Source organism: Ochotona curzoniae, unplaced genomic scaffold, assembly GCF_017591425.1.
Source record: "Ochotona curzoniae isolate NIBS_2020 unplaced genomic scaffold, NIBS_Ocur_1.0 contig_2599, whole genome shotgun sequence".
Classification (NCBI taxonomy): domain Eukaryota; kingdom Metazoa; phylum Chordata; class Mammalia; order Lagomorpha; family Ochotonidae; genus Ochotona; species Ochotona curzoniae.
Genome location: NW_024465520.1, coordinates 13,741,719 through 13,765,707, shown reverse-complemented (window position 1 = coordinate 13,765,707; position 23,989 = coordinate 13,741,719). Strand labels below are relative to the sequence as shown.

The window sequence follows — 23,989 nt, the reverse complement described above, 5'->3', positions numbered from 1 at the left end:
AGCACCAGCATCAAGTATGGGAACGGTTCCCTGTCTCAGCTGTTTCACTTCTGATCCAACTCCCTGCTTGTGTCCTGGGAGGACAGTGGAGGATGGCCCAAAGCCTTGGGAGCCTGCACTCACATGGGACATTTGGAAGAAGCTCCTGACCTCTGGCCTTTGATGCCATCTGAGGAGTAAACCAGCTGATGGCTGACTTTCTCTACCTGTCCTCTCTCTGTGAAATCTGCCTCATAATAAAAATAGAGAAATCTTTAAAAGAAAGAAAAAGGCTATCAAAGACCACCACAGGCTCACACTCATGCCTCTTACCATTTTACTTATTCACAGTGTGCCCCATGTGAAGTCAAGCTCCCCAGGACAGAAATTTCAAGGGTTACTTATGTTGCTATGTTCTCAGCCCCTAAGACAATACCCAGAATGTAGCAGTTACTCAGAAGAGAAGTCTTAGTCTGCTATCATCTCTTCCTGTTTATAGCTCCAGAATAGGTGGGCTGTGTAAGGTGGTAGATTATAACAAAATCATCAATGAGAAAGTAATTTGATAGTCCCCAAAGGCTTCTGAATCCCAAAGCACTACCATACAAATTCAGATAAATGTATGTTAAAATCCCACAATTTATCTGCTTTTACAATTTTTTTTTAATATTTCTGATCTTCAGTTTCTATTTCAGAAACATTGGGATAATACTGCTTACTGGATGTGCCATTGGGGACATCAAGAATTTCTTGGATTCAGTACCTATGTCTTAATATCATTCACATGTTTGTTCATTCAATTAACAACACATTATCGGCCTGCTTTGTTGCAAACATTGGATTAGTAACTGAAAAGTGAGTCATTTAACACTGAAAAGAACAGGCACAAGCCAGCCTCTTGGGAGTTTGCTGACTAGTATGGCATTATAGTAAAGCATTACTTTGGTTTCAACAAGTGCTGATTACTAAGCACAAAAAAAGGTCTAAACATATTCTGGAACAGAAATCAGGAAAAGCTACTTGAATTACATTTCATTTAAGGAGAAATGTATAGGATATATAGTAACAGTTTTTGCTTAGATTGTGGGTATGCATGCCCTAGAGGAATGGCAAAGACCTTTGCTAATTTAAACAAATGTAAACAATGTGGCTAGAATGCAGAATACAGAAAATTAGTAGACAGATACATCACTGGGGTGGGCATTGTTTTAAACACAATAAAGAGTGATGCATGTTAGTTATTCTAGAATTGTTCTGCAGCAGTAGATATATGAACTAGCTTTAGTATGTGGATAGATATTTTAGAAATGTGTCAAATGGGAAAGACAAAAAAGAATGCGAACTGTAGCACACTACAACTGTGTGCAAACTTAAACACAATGACTACATATTTTTATAGTCATGTGTATCTATATCAAGCACATTTGAATGAAAGCCTTGAGTAGGAAGGATGATAGAGTGGACATCAGGGTTTAGGAGGAAGGCACATTCATAAAACATCAGCACAGACTGCTGATGAAACGTGTGAGTGAGAGTCTGACTCCAGGTCAAAGAGAAGAAACAATTGGGGCAACAGAGTATGAGAATCCTAAAAGCTAGGAGGTTGAGGCAAGAGCACTTAAGCTACATTTGGGGAAGAATAAATGGTTCTGCACCACTGACAGCCCCCAGGGGTCACAGTGCACACTGATGCAGTTCATTTCTGAACTGCTGACACCTCGTCAGTCAGTCCCACTATGGCCTATGGAACACAGTTGGGAGGACAGCTCTTTCTGCCTCACCAGCTAAGGTCTTGGAATGAAACACAGCAAAGAAACCCACCTAAGGGGATGCAACTATGAAAACATAAATTAACTTAAATCATTTATTATAATAATTTTAAGGTTGACAAACTGTATAGCATTGGTCAATTTCAGTATAAAACTCAAGTCTCACAATCTATCGAGAATTTCTTCCTGGGGTCAAGAGGAGTGCCGTTTCCTTCTCAGCCACTTTTCCATCATTCACCACAGAAAAGAGGGTGCCTGAATATGGGCCCTGAGCAGAATTCCCACCAGTTTCTGTGAGAAAAACCTGCATAATAGAATTCTAGACTTAGGTCAGAAAAAGACAAAAATAAAACTCGTCTCATAAATATTTTATCACAAAATAGTGAGCAGCAGTTCAGACTTACTGTCCTAAGCTACCCTCTAAAACATGTTTCCTCTTTAGTCAAAGAGAATATTAGTTTTAAACTACCTTATAAATCAAGTCATAAGGTATCGCAGTTCAGTTGTGCATTTATTCCCCAAGCCCCGCCAGAGTGGATATAACCCGCTCTGGAAAGCCTCTTACATGTCTGTCACATCAAATCATGGTGCCTGAAAGAACAAGTGTACATCAAACTAATTTACCTACAAAATAACTAATTTTTCAGCTTCTAAAAACACAAACAGGACATTGCTTAGATTTGTTGCAAATACTCAACAATTGTGCAGATCTTTTGTAACAGAGAGCACATTTAACAATATTTAATATCAACTTTATTCTATATGAAAGTAAGCTTCAGGAAATTTTCTCTACGATATCAACTAAGAACATCTCTGAGATTTCATAGATCATTAATTCACAATAGCCTGACCTTTGGTATAAAAACAAATGCAAAGTTTTGTGTCCAGGTTAAGATAATCAGATGCTTAAAAATGCACTGAGATTTAAAGCAAAAGATGTGGAAGAAAGTCTGGAAATGACATATCATTTTATTCAGCTTTTACATTAATAAAGATAGATGAATAGAAAATAATTGCATCAAGAATTGAAAACTAAGCTTTATTTCTGTTTTTGAGAAAGAGACAGCGATCCCCTCACTCAAAGTAGAAATGTCAGAAATCACCAAGAATTTTAATGGTTCCTGTACAAAATGAGAACACAATGTCTGTATCAACCAAAAGACAAAGGAGAGCTTAATGCTTTCAGCAGTCAATTAATTAATTACAGCTCTATTTGCACATCTCTTGTCAATGCTAATCATTTGTTTATTTTGTAATAGCATTACAACTTCAAAAGCTGTTGGTGCCAAAAAAGGGCTGCATATTAGAAATATCACAGGTGTACATTGGTAATTATTTCATTGCCCAGGAATCAAGGCTAGTTAATATTTGGCTATGTGAATCTGTGATTATGTTGGGATATTTCTGGGTGAAAATTACTATTTTTCCCAATCTGAGCCTAAATAGAAGCCTAACTGATGAATTAATGTTTATTTTTTCTTACTATGGCTATTAGTTGCTATTCATTTTTAGGCTTTTATCACAGCTGTTCAATCTCTGCACCTACTTTTTTTCTGGAATTTTTTTTTAAAGATTTATTTATTTTTATTACAAAGTCAGATATACAGAGAGGAGGAGAGACAGAGAGGAAGATCTTCCATCTGATGATTCACTCCCCAAGTGAGCGCAACAGCCGATGCTGCGCCAATCTGAAGCCGGGAAACAGGAACCTCTTCCGGGTCTCCTATGTGGGTGCAGGGTCCCAAAGCTTTGGGCCGTCCTCCCCAGTTTAGAACCGGCGCCCATATGGGACCCTGGTGTGCTGAAGGTGAGGACTTTAGCAGCTAGGCCACGCCACCGGGCCCTTTCCTGCAATTTTGAATCGACTTGTCTTTTTTCACCCTGCTCTCTAGTTGTTCAGAAAGATAAATATTATTATCAATGCACACTGCTAAAATGAACACTTTTTGATAGGATTATGACAACTCCAATCTTTTTCCAATGACTTGCAAAGAGAAGAGAATTCTGTTTTATGAAAAGCAGATAATCTTATCAGCTTGGCAATTGAGGTACAGCACCCTAAGTCATGTTTCTTTTTTGCAAGGCACCATTTAAGCAGTACATGCTTTTAGCCAACTATTATACGGCATCATAGCCAAGAATAAGAGAAAATCTAATCCCAGATATTCATTCCACACATCCCCCATTAGCTGAAAGTACTTTTTCTAGAAGATGAAAGGCAGTCAAACTTCTCAGTCCTAAAAATGTTCAGCTACTGTACGCAAATAGAAAAAAATGAAATTGTATTCAAAAGCTTACTCTCCCAGAGACATATTTGGAAATGTTTTCATTTCAACTGTAAAATAATTCAATGAGTTTAGCCTTTCCTACACTTGAGGAAAATGTTTAGAGGCAGGTGCTGTGATGTAGCACCTAAAAAACAAGTTAACAAAACACAAACTAGGGATAAAGAGCTCTTGGTACTAGGAAAGTTGTTGCCAGCCGCATCTGCATGTACTGGCCACATGCCGTACCCAAAATGGCGCCGGCCGGAAAAGCCACACCTTGGTTCCTGATGGAGAGTTACGTAGCTTTCACGGTACTGCGCAGGCGCCTAGCGCATGCACAGTGAGCTGAGGCGTGGCCGGCGCATGAACACTGGGACTGACGAATCCAGTCGCCCAGGACCCTGCGTAATCATGACGCCGACCTATCATCGGCGGAGGCGGGGCCAGTCAGCACATAAGAGCACACAGCCTGCCGGGGTCGGAGCCTTTCCCTCCTCATCTTGGTGCGCGCAATAAAGATTACCGCAGAAGACTTCACTCGTGTCTGCCTCTTATCGCCGGACGATAAGAAACGTGGGCGCGACAGAAAGTGACGACCCTAGAAGCACCTGAGATTGTGGTTGGTGATTCCAGTTAAATCTGAGGACAATGAAAGTCAAAATCTGAACGTCAGGAAATGAACTAAAATCTGTGATTTAGAGGAGTTTATAGGAGACAACTAAGGCCATCTCCTCCCGGGAGGAGTCAAGAGAAGAACCCAATGACCACAGGATTTTGCCATCATAACAAAACACATCAGAATGACTGCTGGTGCCGTTTGAAAAGTCATCTCCTCACCACGAAGCAATTTCACTTACAGCAGCACAAGTTCTCCAGCACCTCCAGCAGGCACACTGTGCTTGGCTTCTGAGTTTTCTCGCGACCGTTTGTTGTTCTTTATATTTCAAAAAGCAGTAGCTTCTCTAGAAAATATTCATGGGTAGGAACTCCATCTCTACACACAATCTTTACTATTTTAAGTAAAAACCATGTGACTGTCTTACTTTTTGATGTCATGGATCTGATGGCATGCAGATTTAGGAGTCAGCGTATCTGTTCTAAGGTAATAGTTGGGAACTTTTTTATTCTGCCAAAAGCTTTCTGGATATGACATCATCTGTGAGCCGTACAAAATCATCTTCTTAAATATTAGTCTGCTATCAATCTATTGAATTTTGAGTCCCAACTGCAGTTGCCTTGACAGGATCAGACAAAATGATTTTGTTAACCTTACATGGGCAACAGGACAGATGCTCCCCATCAGTTAGATACGAGGGTACTTTACAGGAATAACTCTATAAAAATTATTTTAAAACTTCAGGAATAATAATAACAACAATTTCAAAATTGTAATTACTGTTAAAGGCACCTGCCAGATGTCTATCAATTCAGGTTTGTAAAAATGAATTGTATCAGTGGTGATAGTGAACATCCTTGTCCAGTTCCAGATCTTAGTGGGAAAGCTTTCAATCTTTCTACATTCAACAGGATGCTGCATTAGCTTTTTCATAAATTGCTTTGATTACGCTGTAGAATTTTCCTTTTATGCCTACTTGCTTAGAGTTTTTAGCATAAAGGAATATTGGATTTTATCAAATGCTTTCTCTGCATCTATAAGATTACTATAAGATTTTTATTCTTCAGTTTCTTGATGTGGTGTATCGCAGTTATAGATCTGTATACGTTAAACCATCTCTGCATACCAGGGATAAATCCCACCTGCTGTTTGAAAAAGGAAATAGAAGACTTTAAAAAGTGGAGAAATATATCATGTTCCTGAATGAGCAGAGTCAACATTATCAAAATGTCAATATTACCAAAAGCAATATACAAATTCAACATGACTCCAATCAACATAACAAAAACATTCTTCACAGAGCTAAAGAAACTGATACAAAAACTCATCTGGAAATACAAAAGACCACAAATAGCCAAAACTATCCTGAAGAATAAGAACTTAGCTGGAAGGATCAGAATCCCACACCTTAGGACATATTATACAGTAGTAATACAGACAGCCTCATACTGGTACAGAAACAGAGAGGAAGATCAACGCAGCAAAAGAGAAACATCAGAAGAGAGCCCACACATATACAGCCATCTAATCTACAACAGAATGGAAAACAACCCAAGGAAAATAGGTCTCTTCAATAAGTGCTGTTAGGACAACTGTATTGCAGCCTGAAGAGCTAAGAAACAAGATTTCCATCTTCCACCATGAACAAAGATAAAATCTTAGTGGATAAAGTATCTAACCTATACCCAGAAACTAACAAACTATTAGAAGAAAATGTGGGAAATACTCTACAAGTTATAGGCATAGGCAAAGACTTACCAGAAAAATCATCAAAAGCAAAGGCAGTCAAGACCAAAATAAACAAATGGAACTACATCAAACTAAGAAGCTTCTACACAACAAAGGAAACAATCAACAAAGTAAAAAAACAACAAACAAAAAAGTGGGAGAAAATCTTTCAGACTACATAACAAATAAGTGGCCAATATTCAGTATATACAAAAAAAAATCCAGAAATAGTAAAAGCAAAACAAACAAACCAGTTAAGAAATCAGGCAAAGGAAATGAGCAGACATTTTTCAACGGAACAAATCCAAATGGCTAACCGACATATGAAAAAATACTTAAACTCCCTAGCAATAAGCGAAATTCAAATAAAAGACACACTAAGGTTCTTAACTCCAGTGAGAATGGCCCACATACCAGCAACATCTACTAGCGAGGATGTGGGGGGAAAGGAACCCTACTCCAATGTTGGTGGGATTGCAAGCTCATGCAGCCACTGTGTATGTCAGTATGGAGAATACTCAGGCAACTGAAAATTCACCTACCATATAAGCCAGCAGTCCCACTCCTGGGAATATATCCAACGGATCTGATACATGAGAAAGCGACTTGTACCCCTGCATTCACTGCTGCACAATCAACAATTCCAAAAGCATTGGAACAACATAAATGTCCACTGAGGTAGTAGATTTAAAAAAAAAAACACCCTGTGGCACATCTACTCTATGGAATACTACTCAGCTATTAAAAAGAATGAAATTCTATCATTTGCATCCAAATGGACCCAACTGGAGACCATACTGCTAAGTGAAATGAGCCAATCCCAAAGGGACATAAATTGTATGTTCACTCTAATATAAGACAACTTCTATAAAAGATACATAATGGTCCTGGTGTGGTGGCCTAATGGCTAAAGCCCTCACATTGAACATGCCAGGATCCTATAGGAGCACTGGTTCTAATCCCAGCTGCCCTGCTTCCTACCCAGCTCCCTGCTTGTGGCTTAGAAAAGCAGTCGAGGATGGCCCAAAGCCTTGGGACCCTGCACCTGTGTGGGAGGCCTGGAAGAGCTCCAAGCTTCTGGTATTGGATCAGCACAGCTCTGGCCATTGTGGTCATTTGGGGAGTGAATCATCAGATGGAAGATCTTCTCTGTCTCTCTTCCTCTGTGTGTGTGTGTGTGTGTGTGTGTGTGTGTGTGTACAGAGTCATATATATAGTCATATATACATATATATACAGGGCCATATATATATGACTTTGCAATGAAAATCAATAAATCTTTGAAGAAAATACATAACAAAAAAAGGGAGAACAAACAGATGCATGTAACCCCCACAAATAAAGAACATAATGGAGACCAGACTAACAGAATGCATATTTACTAAGGAATGAAGGTAGACTCCCTGTAAGTATACCTAGACAGCAAAAAATTACAATCTCTACTACTGAGCATGCCAACAATGTCACAACCCATGCAACAAGCAAAAAGTTGGAATAATTTCTGTTTCACTTGTAATTTTAAGTGTTTATCTCCTGACAATGCTCAATGTTAATATGGCTAAGCAGTTGTTTTGCTCATTTTCTTAGGGAACGGCTCTTTCTTCTTTCAATTTGTAGTTTTGGGCATCAAATTAATTATTTTTGCTGTGAATTTTACCCTTTTATACTTCCTAGTCATTTGTATCTTCCTTGATATGTTCTTATGATTCATTAATTGATTATCCATAAGGCTTTTTGATTGCTTGTAAGCACCTGGTGTTGTAAATGTCCATTTAAACACTGTTTTTGTTACATCTCAGGGGCTACAGAGACCATGGGGGAAGTCTAACGTAAGAGCCCAGGAAACTCGCTGTAGGGAATGGCACATGTGACTGCAAACAATGAACTGGGCACCAACTGCAATAAGTAAAATCGAACTATAGACCTGTGTGTGACATATTTTAGAAACCTGCCCCAAGGAGAACAAATCTGCTATATAAGTACAATGACCAAGAGCAAAAGAAGAGACAAAGGCACAATGGATATTACAGAAAACTCCCCTGCTTTAGCAAAAGCTCTTACCAAACGCAGAATTGACTTAGGAATACATTGAGAAGATGGGGGAATACAGAATTCAGATAACTCATTAGAAATCGTGCTTGGAACAGCAAGATTGGCAGCAATGCAAAACTGTGGAACTAGCAAAACTGCTTGAGCAGGACCCTCGGAGAGTGCCTCACATTGGGGACCTGGGATGGGTGAGAGGCTGCGGGGGGACGGGGGGAAGGAGGGCTTCTCCCTTTGTTTCTCCCCTGACCCCAGATACAGGTGGGGAAAGTGATGATATTAGTGTGGAAACAATGGTATTACCCACTTTCTTGTAGCCCTTGACCCTTTGTATCCTAACCAACCAAATAAGATTATTAAGAAAAAAGCTTCTATCAACAATGAGAAGCACATCAGGAGTTCAAGGAATTTAAAAGGTATGTCACACAGGAAATAGCAACACTGAAACAAAATCAAGCTGAATTATTGGAAATGACAGATGCAATAGAGCAAATTAAAAATTCAGTGGAAAGTTTCAATAATAGAATGAAGGAGGCAGAAGAAAGACTCTCAGAGTTGGAAGATATTTTTTGCCACAATGGGGGAAAGAATCAAAAAGCTAGAAGTAGAGCTGGGTCAAGCTAAAAAAAAAGTATTCAAGAATTAAGAGACACTATTAAAAGGCCAAATATAAGAGTCACAGGAGTTTCAGAAGGTGCAGAAAGAGAAGCTGGGCTTAAAAGTGTATTTAATGAAATAATAAAAATTTCCCTAATCTGAACAAAGAATTAAAAAAACAACATCTAGAAATGGTACAGAATTCCCAACAGGGTTGACCAAAAGCAATCTTCACCACAACACATGATAATCAAGCCCTCTTCAGTCGAACACAAGGAAAAGATCCTTAAATATGCACATGAAAAAAAATCAATTAACCTGTAGAGGAATGGCAATCTAACTCTTCCGGCCTGTAGAGTTTCTCTCACAGGATATCTGATAGGCCAGAAGAGAATGGAGCAACATATTCCATATAAAAGCAAAAATATTGTCAGCCCAGAATAACATACCCAGTAACACTTTCCTTTGTCTTTGAAACTGAAATAAAATTTCTCCACAGTAAAGAAAAACTCAAAAAATACACCTTTCTAAACTTGCCCTACAAATGATAGTGAAAAATGTTCTCTTGACAGAGAATAGGAATAGCACCCACCAAAACTAAAGGCAAATGTGGAGAACATCCCAGTAAAAGAACAATAGAAGACTAATCAATGAAAACCTCATTGTTAAAATGACAGGACCAAATTATCACCTATTAACCCTGAATGTAAATTGCTTAAACCCATTAATCAAACATCAGAGATTAGTAGACTGGACTAAAAAAAAAACCAAACCCATTTATTTGTTGCCTGCAGGAGACACATTTCACCAACAAAGATCAGAGGAAACTGTCTCTCACAGATTTTGATATTTTTGTTTTTAGTTTCATTTCTTCAAAACAGTTTTTTTCTCATTAAATGTTTCAACAACTCATAGATTACACTGTAGCATCATTTTCTTCAAAAAGGTTTTTGATTTTCTTTTTCATTTCTTAGTCATTCAGTAGCATGTTATTTAACTTCATGATGTTAAAAATTTCTATTTTTTTTTCTATTCATTCTGTTTTGGGCTCTTAATGGGATGTGTAGTAACTATATAATGGAGACTATCATATCCAGGTATAAGGATACAATGCAGTATGCATCTCTACTTCAGATCAAAGATGGACTCCCAATGAAACTGTTAAATATATCTGGAGAATAAGATGTTGGGCTCTTAAACCCATAGAGCAGCCCTTGTGAGAATCTGAGCTAGCACCCTGAACTTGCGCTTCTCAGTCTTAAAATTTAGGAGGGATAATTTTGATGTGGTTTGTAAGTCATCTGATTCATGAAACTTTGTTATAGCAGCCCCCAAACACTAGGATTTGTTTTTTTCCTTGCTCTATACTTATCATCCATTTATTCCAGAAGCTTTCTTTCTATTCAATGTTATTGTAGCAAAAATAATTAACTGATTATTATAAAGACAATGATGCTTGGAGCTCTCAAAAACACTGTGAAAAATTCAAATTAGTTTCTATGTGTCAAAATCAACTACTAATATGATGTTGAAATGTCCTTAAATGATGCTTTCCACTCTGTTTTAGGAATTCAACTTTTAGCTACATCTACTGGAATTTTTATATACATCAACTGATGAAATCCAAGCACATTAAAAAGAAAAAAATATGCCTACTACTTGACGAAGCTTTTATGCTATGTCTATATGAACACAGACTACTGATCAATACGATCAATTCCTTCCAACTGAGTGATTTAATGAAAAGAAAAGGCAGGGAGTCCAAGGCTAAGTTATACAAATGGCTATGTCATTTTCTCTCTGCCCTGGAGGGAGGACCCATGGCAGTCCCAGGCCCAGTGGAAGTGAGTCATTGCAGTCTCTCAGACTCAGCTTCACCATTGTCTCATTTAACCTGCTAGTTCCATGGCTTCCTCCTAGTGGCATTTCACTCCATTCCTTTCCTCCTAGTGCTTCAAACATGGCATACGCGTTAGATGCTTCCCACTTTTCAGCCCTGGACAAGCCTTACTTCCCTGTCAACTGACTCTTATGGACAGACCTAGGCTTGCCCCACCCACCAACTCCATAGACCACATCTACCTAAGAAGCAACTCTACCATCTACCAACCTTACTAGACACAAAATTGTGGTGTTTCTCCGTATCAGAATCTTACCAGGATCATCCGGCCTGCGAGGTAGGACTAGAGTAAAACTTTAGGAAAGCTCATTCTAGAGACACTGGGTCTACCTCCTCCGTTATTTGCATGAGCTTCTCTTTTTCTGCCAAATCATGAAATGATCTCATTTCCGTGCCCTTTCCCCAGAGGGTTCTTTGGTGCTAGAGGCGAGGCTATCACAGATCTGTTCTCTGATTATCAGCTGTGTGTGTGGCATCGTTATTTTACAATTCTATGCCCCATTCTCTTCACCTATAAAACGCACACAGTAAAGCTACATTTTGGACTGTTGTACAGATTGAATATGGAACTTGTCGGAAGTGATTCCACAATGCCTGGCACTTGGAGATAGTCCAATCACACTTGTTTTCATGATGAGGATGATCTTAGTCTTACTCCTAGAGTAATCTCAGCGGAGTGGCTGACTGGCAGTAACTGGTGGGCCCCTGGCCCCTCACCTGAGCACATATGGCCAGTGTAACCAGGCTCTCGTTGTCCTTGTCCTCACCTGCACCTGTTGTGCACCCCGCAGTGCTTCAGCCACACGAGACAAGCCAAGGTCCTTCAGAAATGGTTTGCAGGTGCTATCTGTGCTCTGCCAGTTTATTCACTGGGCTTCTCCCCTTAACTGCAGCCAGAAAGTCACCTTTTCTCTGTTTATTTCCCCTTATTACTTGCCCAATACCTTCTCAGGAGGAAATAACTGAATCCGCATCTATAATCTCTTCACGTCTCTACTGTCTCTAATTTTCATCTGTAAGATGGAGCTCAACAACACCTCATGAAGTTGAGAACTAGATGAGTAAAGCACAACAAAAGCAATCTCTAGCCCTTGTCGGTGTTCAACACATTTTCACTGTCATAGTGGCATATGCCATTACTGTAGCTCACCTACTAGTTCTTCACGGGTGCCTCTTATACACTGACTTATACCGTTTCCACCAGATTCTGTGAGGCTTCCTAAGACATGCTAGCAAAGCACAGCATCTGACAAATAGTTAATGAACCACACTGAGTACTCTGATTTCATTAATAAGCCAATTCAATTAAAAGCTGTTGTTCTCCCTATATAAACAAATTGTTTTAGCAGATGAATTATTCAGGAAATTCATGGAAATCCTCCCACATTAGTTTTTATATTGTGATATATAAGCACAGGGGTTAATTGGCTTGTTGAAATAAAGGATAGTCAGATTATTAATGGTGGCAAAGTGTATTTTTTCTATTTAATATTCCTCAATAATACTTTTTTTTTTTTAAAAAAAAACAGCCCAAACGCATTCTGACTCTGGAGACAGGTACTACTGGATCCTTTACACTTTCCTTTAAACTCTTCTCCCACACATATTTCAGATTCTATTATAACAAGAAGAAATAACATAGAAGAATTAAAATACTATTTGGGAAAAGAATATACAAGTACGTAATTCTATTAGAGTACAAGTAAATGGGCAGGATTTGTTGGATTACACTTAAAAAAATCACATGTTCATTTGCAGATGTAGATATATAAAACTGTTAGCAAAACAACAATGTGCTTTTATATCATAAGAGAATCTTATATACCAAAAACAAACAAACAGAAAAAAACCTCAAAGATCTCTCCAGAACTGTTGGCAGTCAGCAATTTGTTCCTTACCACTACAAAGGCTGGCTTTTGTGGGGGTGCACCCTCCCCAACCACAGGGACTGGATCTTGACCTAATCTATCACAAAGCCAATGCTTTAATTAAAAATGGGCCACTGTGTCACATTGCTGGGCAGCAAGGCATGCAAGGGAGTCTACTGGGAAGTTTGTCTTGCTCTGAAAAGAAAGGGAGTCAGTCCATTGTCACGTCTCTGGAGGCTGTTGTATGAAGATGTGCCCAGAGGTCCTGGATCGTCACCCAACCATAAAAGTCACCTACAGCTAGCACTGAAGATGCGACAGGCACGACCAGGTGCCAGGTGAAATCCCTCGGACTCTGAGAAGCACACTGCTCGGTCTCACAGTGTTCCGTGCGTAGGGATACTAAGTCGTTTCTTGTCTGGCTAGTGTTGTGGACGTTTCCGGCCTGCAGATGTATTCTAACTGACACAGCATTTGGATCAAGTCTCTAAGTCTGTCTGACTGATTTTTAAGAGGAACTCCACAGTTTATGTGACTAATGGTGATTTACAACGAATGCTCTGGAAGAAAACTTGAGTTACTGGGTCCCCCCGTGCTGGAGGATTGTAAAGAGCACAGACCGACTCCAGAGGCAGAAAATCCAGGTTCAAATCTACCTTTGCAGCTCCCTGGCCATGTTGCCAAGCATCTTACAGCACTTTGGTGCCTTCCTTGTGAGACACCTGTGGTAATACCTCACTTGTAAGTTGACGGGAAGTAGTAAGTGCAGTAATGTAATAATAAAGGTTCTGTCAAGTAGCAAGCCAAATAAATGTTAGTATCTCTCCCCCTAATTAATCCATTGCCAAGATGAAACACTAACTGGGTTTATGAGACCATTAATTCCGATGCATTCTTTCCAGCAGGGATATGACTCCAACAGCGGGGCTGGTGTCATCCAGAGCAATTTCTGCTGAAAAGCTTCCAATCTTGACATTTCTACTGTGAAGCCTCACATGGTGCAGAAGGGATCAGGCAGGGTTACTTCCAGCCCCAGAGAAAATTGATGTGACAAAAATCACAGTGGAAGGGTTTATATGCCCTTGATTGTTTTATTCTCACACCTTAAAAAGGGTATGTGGGTGGAATTAATGGACTCCAGGCAAGTTGTGATTACAGTAACTTCTCCAAATTACGTCCACATTTTCTATTACATTCTGCCAATGCTAAGCATGCTCCACTGATAATCATTACCAAGTCCCTGAATACAAATAATTAGCACACTATTTTCAGGAATGCTATGTTTGAAGTATTAAAAAAAAAAAGAATTTGCATTAACAAGCAGTATGCTTTATAGTTGGCATAGCAATGGAGGCAATTGTTTAACATTTACAATAAATAAAATAGAAATAATATTTTCTTAAAGGATCAGCTAATGGCAAGCTTACTCTAATGATTAGAGTAAAATTTAACTAGAAAGCAATTTGACTTTTAAAGTCTTAAAATGCATTTATTCTTTGATCTTGAAATTACACTGCTAGGAATTATTTTAAGTAAAGAATTAAGTATTTGTACAATTATTTCAGAAAGATTTATCTTGCACTAAAAAACCCATAAGCATCAGGATTGTAAAAATTAACTGAATCATGAAAATATCCAGGCAATGAAACATTATGCAATTATTGCAAATGGAGTTATAGAAACAATACTTATTGACATGGAATGAAGTAAACAATTTTTTTCCTGAGGATTTTAATTGTATCTGTTTCTATTATGCCTATGTTCTGAAATAAGCATGAATTAATTGTGGAAGACAAAAACTAATTTTTAAAATGTAAAGACAGAGTCAATGTTTTAAGCTTAATAGCTTACATGTGGAACTTAAACTCTGGTTTGTCAGACTTGCCCCCAACCTTGATTTGAGGGGCTTTGGTTGCTCCGTGGCTAGAAACCTTGGTGGACTCAACTCTTCCTGTCCAGCTCGTGGTACTCCTATGCATTAACTAGAAAATGAAAGGGCTCTCTTTCAAGGTGATGGTGGTTACTTCAGTCTGAGGTGTTCAAGTCCCCACACTGAGGCTCAGAAAAGTTTCAGGTAAATATTGTGCCTCTGGTTCTTTATGCTTTCAGGTAAGTTTCCTTCACAAGCACCTCTGTATGGTGCGGCTCCTGACCTGACCTCCAGGTGAAGCAAAGTTGTGGACTGACTGACTTATATGTAGCATTACAAATAATGAGGATCACCCCTCACCCTCTGCTGTGTGCCATGCACCCTGCCAAGCACTTTCATATGGGCACACTATACATCATTTCACTCAAACTTCATGCAGCAGCCCTGAATGATTAAAGTGTGCATATTCTTATTTTCAAGATGAGAGAACATTTCGTTAGGATCAATTAAAGTTAGTGACAGATAGGCTCAAAATGGGAACCTAAATCTGCTGGGATGTTACTGGGTATCACTGGGCCAATTAAATGAGGGTGCTTATAATTTACTAGAAGAGAAAGTTCAACTGGCCAGTTCTGAGTATTCCTAGATCAGGGTGAAATAATTCCAAGAAAATAGTAAGCCACTGCCCAAGCCAGGAGTGATTCTTCTACTCAACTGTGTCCTTGGCTGCTGGTGCTAAGGGCAGTCAAGACATAATCAGGAATCCTGGAGTGTTGCCCCACGCTGACCTGCCTGTCACTTAACCTTTCCAACCCTCAGGTCCTCCCAAAGAAAATGAGCATGATAACACTTCACCTAAATACCTCATTTGTGAATATAAGAAGAGTCAGCATATGCGTAAGCACTTTTAAAAGCATCAAGGGCCAGAATTTGTGATTACCCCATGCATACAAATGACTCCTGCCTTCAAAACCCAAAAGCAATGTAACTTTTATATAGCATTTTGTAGAAGACAGAGCCAGGATTTTAGAAATATAGAGAAACCTTAATGTGAAAAGTCCCACGTGTAAGGCTTCCTCACATTTCACATTAATAAGTCCCGAGGAAAAGGCATGGGTGTAGTGTTCCCTTCTCCCACGCGGGGCTTCTGATTTAATGCTTCTTCTCCGGGTGCATGAACTTTAGAACAAGGGGAATTATGCCACAGGACTTAAGACTCTCCTGTGACTTCATGTGACAGAAACTTCCTTGGTCTTCTTGGTTTCTGCTCCCTGGGAGCAAATTGGAGCCTTGGCAGAGAGTTAATACACATTCTGTTTTAACTTAAGACGATAGTTGGCTCATTTATTCAAAAAATATTACAGCAAGCCTTAGGATCATACTTGCATGAAGGAATAAGCGCTCTCTGTGGGTAGAGAGAGGAAAAAAAGAATTTCTCTTGGACATTTTTTAAAACAGTTCTTTCTAATTGTAAAAGCAATACATGCTCATGCTTAAAAATTCAAACAGTATGCATAAAATCAAAGGCAAAAACACTCACTCTACATACATTCTCACTTCCCTTTTGAAAATACTCTTGATAATCTCAAATATATATTTCTGAAAATTTTCAGCACTTCTATCAAAAAATGGATTCAAATACATACCAATTTTAACACAAGTAGCATAATTCACACTAAAGACTACTCTGAAAATGCTTACTTTTCCCCTAAAACTATGTTCTCACATCCATACTATGCTTGGTTTTTCATATCCATGTGGGTGGCTGTGTAGTTTTAAACTCCTCTGCTACATTCCATTGCATGGATATACCATAAACTATTTGGCATTTTTTCTTGATGGAAACTGAGTTGCTTATAGATTTTTTTTAATATCACAATAATGTTGCAGCCAGTTTTACTATGTCTTTGCTCGACTATGTGAGTACATCTTTAGGAAAATTCCTAGAGGTAAAACTGATCAACCAAAAGAACATTGAAAATGTGGACACATAGTCCATATTGTCCTCTAGAGGTGGTTGGACCCATTTATACCTGCCACCCCTCCAGCCCTGGTTAGGGAGAGCCACAACTCTGCCAAACGTGAGCATAGACTGGGCAAAAAAACAGGAAACCGAGGTGTATATGGTCTGTGACTCAGGGCACACTAGCCTATACCCAATGTGTTTACATCTAGCTTGGCATTGCCTGCCATTGGGTATATGTGATGCCCCTTACTCTGAGAAGCAACAGTGGTGTAGCATACTGACTTTCATAAAGAAGGGATCAATGGCGAGTGCCAGTGTGTTCCAGGCACAGCAATAAGTACTTTACAGACATTCAGTCACCTACTCTAACGACTCCAATAAGAAGGTGATTTCGTATTTCCCACATTTGGACATATGAAACTAAGCCACAGAGAACTACACTTCCCAAGATCACTCAGCAGATTGGTGACAGAGTTCCTATTTGGACCTGGGCAGTTTGGGTCCAGACTTAGAAGGCTTTAGACACTTGCTCCGAGTTCCTCCGCTATGTCAAGGATGACACTCACATCTTTTTACCTTCACAACAGCACAATGGACTGTTGCTCCCAACTGACAGTTATTAACAGGACTTTCCAAAGTAAGCAGCAAAAGATTTGTACCCAGGGATGTCTCATTCCAAAGTGTCATCTGTTTATTTATTCTAACACAGCATGCTTCTTTGTAGAAGCTGTCATAACACACATTTTATAGATAAGGAAATCAAGACTTCAAGGAGAGACATAAGAGGAGACAAAATGGGGATTGTCAAGAGAGCAGACCTGATTTTTGCTTTACCAGAGTTGTATACAATAAGCATTATTTGTTCAGTTAATTACAGTGACAAATTAACTGTCTTCCATAGAGTGTAAGCCTAAAGTGTCCAATATGCACAAAACTGAATGCAGAATTAGGGCTCCTACTTTAAGTATCAACAAAGTCTGTACAAAAAGAATGACGCGAGTGGGAATGAGCAGGTAGATATCCACTTTGTAGAGATATATGTCAATAAAATAAGGTAGCAACATAATTCTAATTTCAATGAGTAACTCAGTATCAGTCCATTAATTTAAAAAGTATGGGCCTTGGTGCTGGTTCCTGCATTTACCACTTTATTTCCTATTGTACAAATATAAAAAGGGTCAAGGACCCAAGAGATGTAGATGAGCTGCGTGAGGAATAAAAATTTCAGAGAGGAACTCCTAAATGGAAAGTCCCCACTAACCACTACTTCTGTTTGCATCCCACGCCCGAGGCACTCTATGGGCTTACTGCCTGGGATTAAAGCCACTTTGCTAGTAACTCATATGGGATCCCAGTGCTTGCAACACGAGGACTTTAGTCCTATAGTATACAAATCTTTATTTACAAATATATTTTGTCTTTTTCCCTGCTCCTGTTGAGTCAGTTATTTTTGTCTCTTTGTTAGCTTGGCATGGCAGAGTGAAGAGCCTGAAGCTCATCATAATTATCTGCCCCAGAAACAAAAGCTTTCAATAAGATGGACCTATATTCAAGATCAAGTCATAGTGAAGCCAAGACAATTTCTTGAAAAATAAAGTATAATAATAATTCACCCACACTGACTGTCATAAATTGTATGAGTCCCCAAGAGTTTTATACTTACATTTAGAAAGAGGAACAGATTTTTCTCAACGTGATTGGTGTTTGTAAACAATTTTTATCTTGTACACCAAATCTTTTTTAATAGGATTATTGCTGAATTCTCAGAATGACAGTTAATTAAAAGCCAAACAAAATGTGAGTTGAACAAGCAGTGTCTGAAATGAAAGAAAGATGAAAGACTTATATGACATTCCTTTGGGAATATTAATGAGATGGTTCATCTGTGGCTACTTCTTGGACTCATCATCTCCCTTTAACAAGTTCCTCATGCCCCCTCTGGTTTTCTTGTAACAACCATTCAACTACAACCTGCAAGTCTACTCCAAGTACTGTCTTTCCTACATCCTTTCTTTTTGTCAATACTAAAAATCCTACTCATCTTTACTCATATTTTCCCCTGTCTTTTCATTCTTCACATACCTAATTCATCTTCTCATGTATAATACCTTGTCATTTGTCTCCTCAGCTCCTGACTGCTCTTCTTTAGTGCAGCTACTACACCATAGCAACATTCACACATGATTATTTTGATCATGTCCCCTCTCTGCTCAAAAGCTTCAAGGAAAAGTTAAACTTCATGACAAAAGGCATGTCCTTGATCAGTACTGACTGACTTTCCTAGGCAGCTCTTCCAGAAATCTGCTCATGCTACAAATTCCTGTCAATCCACCCCATTCCCATATATCACCCCAAATCATCTCATTTTGTTTTCCTCAGATGGAACACCTTCTCAGCACTACAAATTCCTATCCATCCTTCAGTGCCAGAATTCAACATGTCCTATCTGACACAGAAAAAAATACATATTTCTAGTATTTCTCAGCTGTGTGTTTTAAAGTTCCTCTAACTCTCGATTCAAATTTTCTACCCAATCAGACCATGAAAGATGTTTATACAACTTTGAGTTCATTCCCTGGGTTATTAAGAATCATTAGTGTATGAAGTATTACGATTATAAACCAGAGTTGCATTTAACACTGATGATGTCCTGGCCATGAGTGGCCATGGTCAGACTAACTAGGATGGGAACAAAGACAATGGAGATGAAGGGCCCACTGAGTAGCTATTGGATCTGCCCAATGAAGAGACAATTGAAGAGTGCATTTGAAGGGATGACAATCAGGTAAATTTTACGTATCAAATTTGAGAATCTAGAGATGGAGGTGAGGGGACAGGCAAGAATTAATTCTGAACTAGAGCTCAAAAGCATTTTCTAAATGTATTTATTTAATCAAAAACCAGAGTCATAGAGACTGAGGGAGGGAGGGAGAGATTAATCTTCCATCTCCTGATTCATTCCCCAGATGGCCACAATGGCCAAGGTTGAACCAGACCAAAATCAGAAGCTTCATGAGGTCCCCCATATGAGTACATAGGTTCATCTTCCACTGTTTTCTTAGTCTTATAAGCACAAGGCTGGATTTGAGGTAGGGCAACTGGGAATCAAACTGGCAATATGGGATACTGGCATTACAGGCTTTAATATAGTGCCAGCGCTAGAGTTAAAATTTTAATGAGACACACACTCTGAGATGCCCACTCTTTACTATATTGACCTGAAAAATAAGTGTTTCCTTAAATTCCTCTTTGAAGGCACTCAGCTTACTCTAAATTTCTATCGTGCATTTTGTAGACAAACCACATTAACAACCAAGAAAATATCCCACTTAGATCTTTTAAGAATGAATTTGATATTCAGCTATAATAAGTATAATTAAATGACAGCTTACAACTATAAAACTTTTAGGCTGTGCCTCAACTGATGAGTCACAGCCTTGCTCTTCCAGGGATCGTCCAGCCAGCATGGTAGAAGCATTAGGCCTGGTGGTCTCTGCTCAGTGTGGGGCTCTTTTCAAAGGAACATTGCTTCTGAAGATAACCTTTGATTGAGACTTTCTCAGATCTGATTGTGATGTGAAGTCTTTCCCTGCCCTGCTATGCTTCCTCCCCCTTTTTATCTTTACCCCCAATGAATGACTTGATCTACTGATTCTTTCTTAGCATCTGTTCCCAGAGATTCTTTTCCTAAAATTGTATACCTAGTAAACAACTAGCCATACCAATTAGGACCTGAAGCTAGAGACTAAGTGATAAAGGAAAGAGAATTCCATTGTGTGGTGGTTAGAGGGCTGACCTCTAGGATCTGGGTTCAAACCTCAACCCCTCCACTTTTGAGCTTGTATGTCCTTAGACACATCACATGCCTTCTCAGCATCTCAGTTTCCTCATATGTAGAATGGTGATATTGGCAATAACTGCAGCCTATATAAGACAATGCATTTAAAGCATTTGGTATAGTGCCTGACCCATAGTAAGTGCTCAAGAAATTTCCATTAAAATTATTGAGTAGACTTCAAAATGCTATTGACAGATGTCGTTTAGTATAATGAAATAGAAATGTTAATGAGATTGGTTAAGAACACCTAACACTAATCTCTTTCCATCAGTTTGATTCCTGAGTACTTCCTCTTCTTTCTTGCCTCCTGCCATGATTGTTTCTTTTCCACCCACCCAGATGCCTTCGCTTTCCCCTTCCCATCAATTCCTTCCTAACCTATTTGAGAATTGTGCCTTCTCTGGACAGCCTTCCTTGTCAACTGTAATTGTTGTCTATACAGGCAAATGCTAAGAATTGTGTCATCTTGAAACTAAATAAAACAAAAGAATAACATAATTTTCAAACCGTGGTGATGATATCTGTGCCTCCAGAAACAATGGTTTGTAACAGAATAGCCAGAACACTCTACCCTGCCTCCCTGGACAGAATCTATCCTCCCCTCTACCTTTCGTCTTAAGGAAAGGAGACCTTGTGGCCATGTGATGCCTAGCAGAAGTTTGCTTAAAAGATGATTTTTCCAGCACTGGGTGCATGGTCAGAATACAACTTGTGCCTTTAAAGTTGTCATGCTATGTTTAAGTTAGGAAAAATAAAATTTTTGCCAAGAAAATCTCAGTCATCGAATGGGTGAATTTCTGGATGGGGCAAGTATTCATACAACCATCTTAGATATTGAGGCTCATATAAATCTGCTTTATAAAACAAGTGTTTGGTTTATAATATTTCTAAAACCCAGTAGGAAACACTAATTAGAGGCAGATGGCATATGTGACATTCTTTCCTCTCACTATTTAGTACGTATAATACACACTAGAAAATGGCACCGGATGTTTTCCATGTCTAAGTTCAGAAATATAAAGCCTGTTTTTACAGCTGTGAAACTGACTTCAAACACAAATACCAACTTCAAAATTGAGGTGAAATTATTGTATCATTTGGTTGAATGCCAGAAATGATTTTACACAGCTTAATATTTTAGATATGTGCTAATGTATATTGTAATACATTAAAAAATGTGTTACTAAGTCTCTAGCCATCCTATATCATCCAACATTCAATTTGAAATCTTCATAACATGTTTACCTTCACAGAATAACTCCTGTATTGAATGGGACAGAATTGGATATATTTCTAGTATGAAAAGTATCTAAAATAAAAATCAGTTCCATACAGCAATGTATGAGTATTATCTTAATAGTCTAAACATATTTTTAAATTGCTCCTAATATAATATGTGCTTTCAAGGAACCAGCCCTACATACTGAGCTGCATTTTTACTGTACTATTTTGTACCTATGAATTTAACATGGTTGCTAAAACTCAATAAGTTTTTAATTTTTCAAATATAAATAATTCTGTGAGTTAAAATAAATCAAAGTATTACATCATGAACAAAAAAGGAAAGCTATTTCTCATATTTTTTAAAAATACTCATTTTCATTGTTACAACTATAGACTATCTTATCAAAGTTTACAATCACCAATAATTCAAATAAAATCAGACCCAGTTGTTTCCTAATCAATATCATGAACAAAAAATAATTATTGGCCAATTTAAATAATTAAACTATTCACTACATAGTTTTGCATGCATGGGGAAATTATAACAGCATTGATACTGTCCTAATTGGTTGATCACCTTGATAAGCTATATTGAAGATGCCTCTGTTTTCAAACATCAATGTCTACTGCACATTTTGAGGACATACTTGTGAAAATCTATTTTATTTTATTTCTTAGAAAATTAGTAATTCTCTCTGAATTTTGTTTTATCATCTTTACAACAATTAATTTATCTTAAAACAGGGGCATAGCACAAAGTGAAAGAATAATAAAGAAAAAGCAAGTGTCTATAACAGCTGAGCAATAATCAAGACAAGTTGTTTTTTGTAAGCATACAGCACATTAGAGTCATAATGAGTTCACCACCACAGTGAGAAATACATGCATACAGTTTTCAAAATAAGTCTTTTGAATAAAGTATTGCAAACATCCTTGTAGCTTAAGGATTGGAAATAGCAATTAAGTCTGAACCTTAAATCATTCGTCTCTGTAACTAGAAGAGCCAGCCCAGAGCATGTAAATCTCACCCAATGAGACAAGGGATGCTGGGTGTATAATTAATTGCTAAGTAATTTCTTAATTTTGGAATCTAGCACCCAGCCCTAGCAAATAAATAATGTGATTTATGAGTGTGCACTCCAGTGTTGTTTAGCAGAGGTCAATAAACACAGGCACATGCTAAACGTACGGTGTGAACACAATCCTCCAAGCTACAAAACACAGCAGGGCTCACAGATAGGAAACCTACCCCCACCTACTTAGCATTCAAGCACTAATATTTAGAATACCTAAGATGCCTGCTGAACACTGCAGCTCAGCGTCCCCCTGGGGTTCCTCAAAAGCAGAACCGCATCTCTTCCCTCAGTGATTACTGAGTTTTAAGAACACAGGTCTGGTGGGGCAGAAATTCTCATGCAACAGCAAGATAACTCTTCTCTGCAAATTTTCAAGCACCCACATCTCCTGCTTCCCCTACTGCCCCCCACCTCACACTACCTTCCTTGTTAAGGAGGGTTTTTTCAAATGGGTTTCTGCAACACACCATTTGCATGGATTTGAAAAAGATATTTTTTCCTCTACTTGATGCTGATGTGTAAGATGTTTACAGATCTGATTAGGAAACCCGGATATACATAACAAAGTCTTGCTTTCAATGAAATTCCTTTAGTGAAAGCTGTCCACACAGACATAGCAGTGCATAAATAATACATATTTACACACACAAACGCCTACATTAAAAAGAACACATGTGCACCCGCACACCTAAGCCAGTAATTACGCCACATCATTCTACAAACCCCTTTTGCAATTCGTTCTTGCATGCATGTCATTCAGAAGACACATGTTTAAAACATAACAAGCAGCTGCACACAATACACGCCGAAGTGGTATGTTTAGAGGAGCAAATACGTTACCAGACGCATTTTGAAGTTTCTGGAACACCTGCAGGTAAAAGGAGCCTGTGAGCCGGATGCTGGCACACGATATTCCTCCGAATCACAGAGCTCGATGTGACCGTGGGTGAACGTGAGGGAGTGTGAGGCTGGAAACCTTTGAGTTGAGCTCACTCTAGGCATCAGAAAGCCTCAAAGAGGGGAAAGAAAAAAGCAGCCCACAGACAGCTAGATGAGAAACTTCTGGCTCCTCTCCAGCTCAGGAATGAATTCTCTGTCATTTGGAGACGTATAGTGATGGAAATGAAGAGAAACTTGGATTTGCCGGTGAATTTGCTCAGCCATGCAGAAATGGGCAGGTAACAGTCTCTCTTGGTCGTTTTAAACAGTCACCCAGAAACAAGACTGAATCAAAAAATTAACAGG

General features: G+C 38.7%; 1 protein-coding gene across 2 annotated transcripts in view; it reads right to left on the bottom strand.

Moving 5' to 3' along the window:
* LOC121152692 (IQCJ-SCHIP1 readthrough transcript protein) overlaps positions 1-23,702 on the bottom strand; it is a 694,065-nt gene extending 670,363 nt beyond the window's left edge. For both annotated transcript variants that reach the window (XM_040974870.1, XM_040974871.1), the window contains exon 1: positions 23,585-23,702. In XM_040974870.1, the coding sequence (XP_040830804.1) occupies positions 23,585-23,593 (9 nt within the window). In that variant the 5' untranslated portion in view covers positions 23,594-23,702. The remainder of the gene's footprint in view (positions 1-23,584) is intronic.
* Positions 23,703-23,989: the final 287 nt, after the last annotated feature.